General features: G+C 37.0%; 1 protein-coding gene across 1 annotated transcript in view; it reads right to left on the bottom strand.

Moving 5' to 3' along the window:
- Nucleotides 1-504: 504 nt before the first annotated feature.
- The window catches only part of LOC104075149 (arylacetamide deacetylase-like 4), a 9331-nt gene continuing 7495 nt past the window's right edge, over nt 505-2340 (bottom strand). Inside the window, exon 4 of the mRNA XM_009575562.1 lies at nt 505-1276. Within this exon, the coding sequence (XP_009573857.1) occupies nt 505-1276 (772 nt within the window). The remainder of the gene's footprint in view (nt 1277-2340) is intronic.

Below are 2340 nucleotides of genomic sequence, written 5' to 3'. Positions count from 1 at the left end.
TCCCTCCTTCAGATTTTACAACCAAATCCACAGCTAGTGGTTGCCTATACACATAATCTCATGATGATTACTACTCATCTCAGAAGTACTGAAAGTATCTTCAATCTCCAGAGGCGTTGCGGGGGCATTTTATCTGTTCTGTGATGCTGATTTTGTGTGTATTATGTGGATATGCGTATGCACATTGCCGATTACGCATACATTGCAAGCTTTAAAATGTTTTTTGCGGCGGTGAGTTTTTATTCTTTGACGTAAGAAGAGAACAAAAATTCTTACAACGTAAGAAGAGAACAGCAAAACAAGCATACCAATTAATGGGTTTAAAAAAAAAAAAAAGATGAAAAATACATCATATTCCCAAGTAATAGCGATTGAAAATTAATCAGATCATGCTAATCTTACCATATTATTTCTTGCCTAGATTCTAATGTACAAATAGCTAGTAAATAGTTAATTGAAATACACTTTGTCTGCATACCAGTTAACTGTATTCAAGAAAATATTTTAATAGCCTTTTATAAAGTTTACAGTGTGGTTCACCATTTTACTTGATGATGGAAAAGAGAAAATACCATAACCAAAAAATCCTAGTGCACAGTGGAAGCCTTCTTCCATGTGGTACCAGGTCACTTTTACATTGTTGTCCTCTAACCGCTTCTTGTACAACAATCCGTCATCTCTGAGCACATCATGCTCACAGGTAATTATGCAGGTATCAGGTAGGCGGCAAACAACAGTATCTTCCGCTAACAGTGGGGAAAATCTTGTCTCAAACAGTTCTGTTGTTTCTTCATGGACTTGAGGTAAAAATGAAGTGGGTAACGGCGGTTTATAGCCCAGTTTAAATATCTCTGGAATAAGATCTGGATATATCCATTTCCTATACTTCAAATTCATCTTCTCGGGAACATGGGAACCTGCTAAAATAGCTTCCTTCATAGAGCAATCCTTTTTCAAGTACTTCAGAATAAAACGGACTGTATGTTCCCGGGACAAGAAGCCAACGAAAGCATTTTTCTGGTGAGATGGCAGATTAAAGTTCAATGCTTGGAGAAACGGATAGATCAGTACCTGGGCACGTATCTTTGGGATATCTCTTCTGTTTACCAGTTCTTGGCAAACACTAGCAGTAAAAGTGCCCCCTACACTATCCCCACAAAGAATAATCCGATCAGAATCCACGCCGTAGTTTTCTGCAGTCTTCAAAAAGTGTACAGTAGCAGTGAGACAGTCCAAAGTTTGGGCTGGATACTTATGCTCAGGAGATAAATGATACCTGAAATGTACAAAAGACAGCAATTACTACAGATACATATATTTGTAAATTGCTTGAATGTGTCATCTTAAATGCATCCATGGATTATACATTTGCAAAAACTCACCAAAACCAGTATTACTTATTTAGTTTAACGTTTTGCATGCTGAAGCAAACCAGAAGCTTCCTCTCCCATTTCTGCCAAAATATAGAGACCATTAATCATTGAGGTTTATTCTCGCATAATTGAAGAGCATGAGGGCTTGAGTAGTGGAGTCCAATCACCCACATTATGCAAAGCCACACATTTACTCAATTCCTGATCTGAGTGCACCTGCCTGGGAAATGAAAGTTCATGCCAGCAGGGAAGTCTGCAATTCTCTCATTTGGGCTGACCTTGCATGTATGTGTAGCTATGAGTCAATCATGCTTACCCACAAGATCCAACCAAGTTCTGGCTCCTGAGCTTTTTTGCACTGGGGAGACTGATTATTGTATTATTATATATTAGTACAGTATTGTATGTTATTATTACATTTTAATATAAAAAGAATAATTTAATAATATATTATATTATAAACCACCATACAGTAAATGTACTGTGGTGACAAAATAGCTTCCTGTAGACAATTCTTTCATTTATTTTATTAATTGGAACAAGTGAATTACAGAGGAGTGATGTTAAAGTAACAATCTCTTTGTTTATTTCTTAACTAACAACTTATTTTCATATGATGAAAAGCAAGGCAGGCATAACAGTCAGATACCCAGTCAAGTTAAAGTGTTGTAATTTGATTCCAATGACATATAAGAGTACGTTGAGACTACATTTTTAACAGCCATGGTTCTTTATTCTCAGTATTCGTGGTCTTAGGGCTTTTTGGATGTCCTGGTTTTGGCTGGGATAGAGTTAATTTTCTTCCTAGTAATGGGTATAGTGCTGTGTTTTGGATTTAGTATGAGAATAATGTTGATAACACACTGATGTTTTAGTTGTTGCTAAGTAGTGTTTACCCTAGTCAAGGACTTTTCAGCTCTGACAGGTGCACAAGAAGCTGGGAGGGAGCATAGCCAGGACAGCTAAC

Source organism: Fulmarus glacialis, unplaced genomic scaffold, assembly GCF_000690835.1.
Source record: "Fulmarus glacialis isolate BGI_N327 unplaced genomic scaffold, ASM69083v1 scaffold4054, whole genome shotgun sequence".
Taxonomy (NCBI): Eukaryota; Metazoa; Chordata; class Aves; order Procellariiformes; family Procellariidae; genus Fulmarus; species Fulmarus glacialis.
Note: the sequence above shows the minus strand (reverse complement) of the source record. Positions and strands in the feature narration are given on the sequence as shown.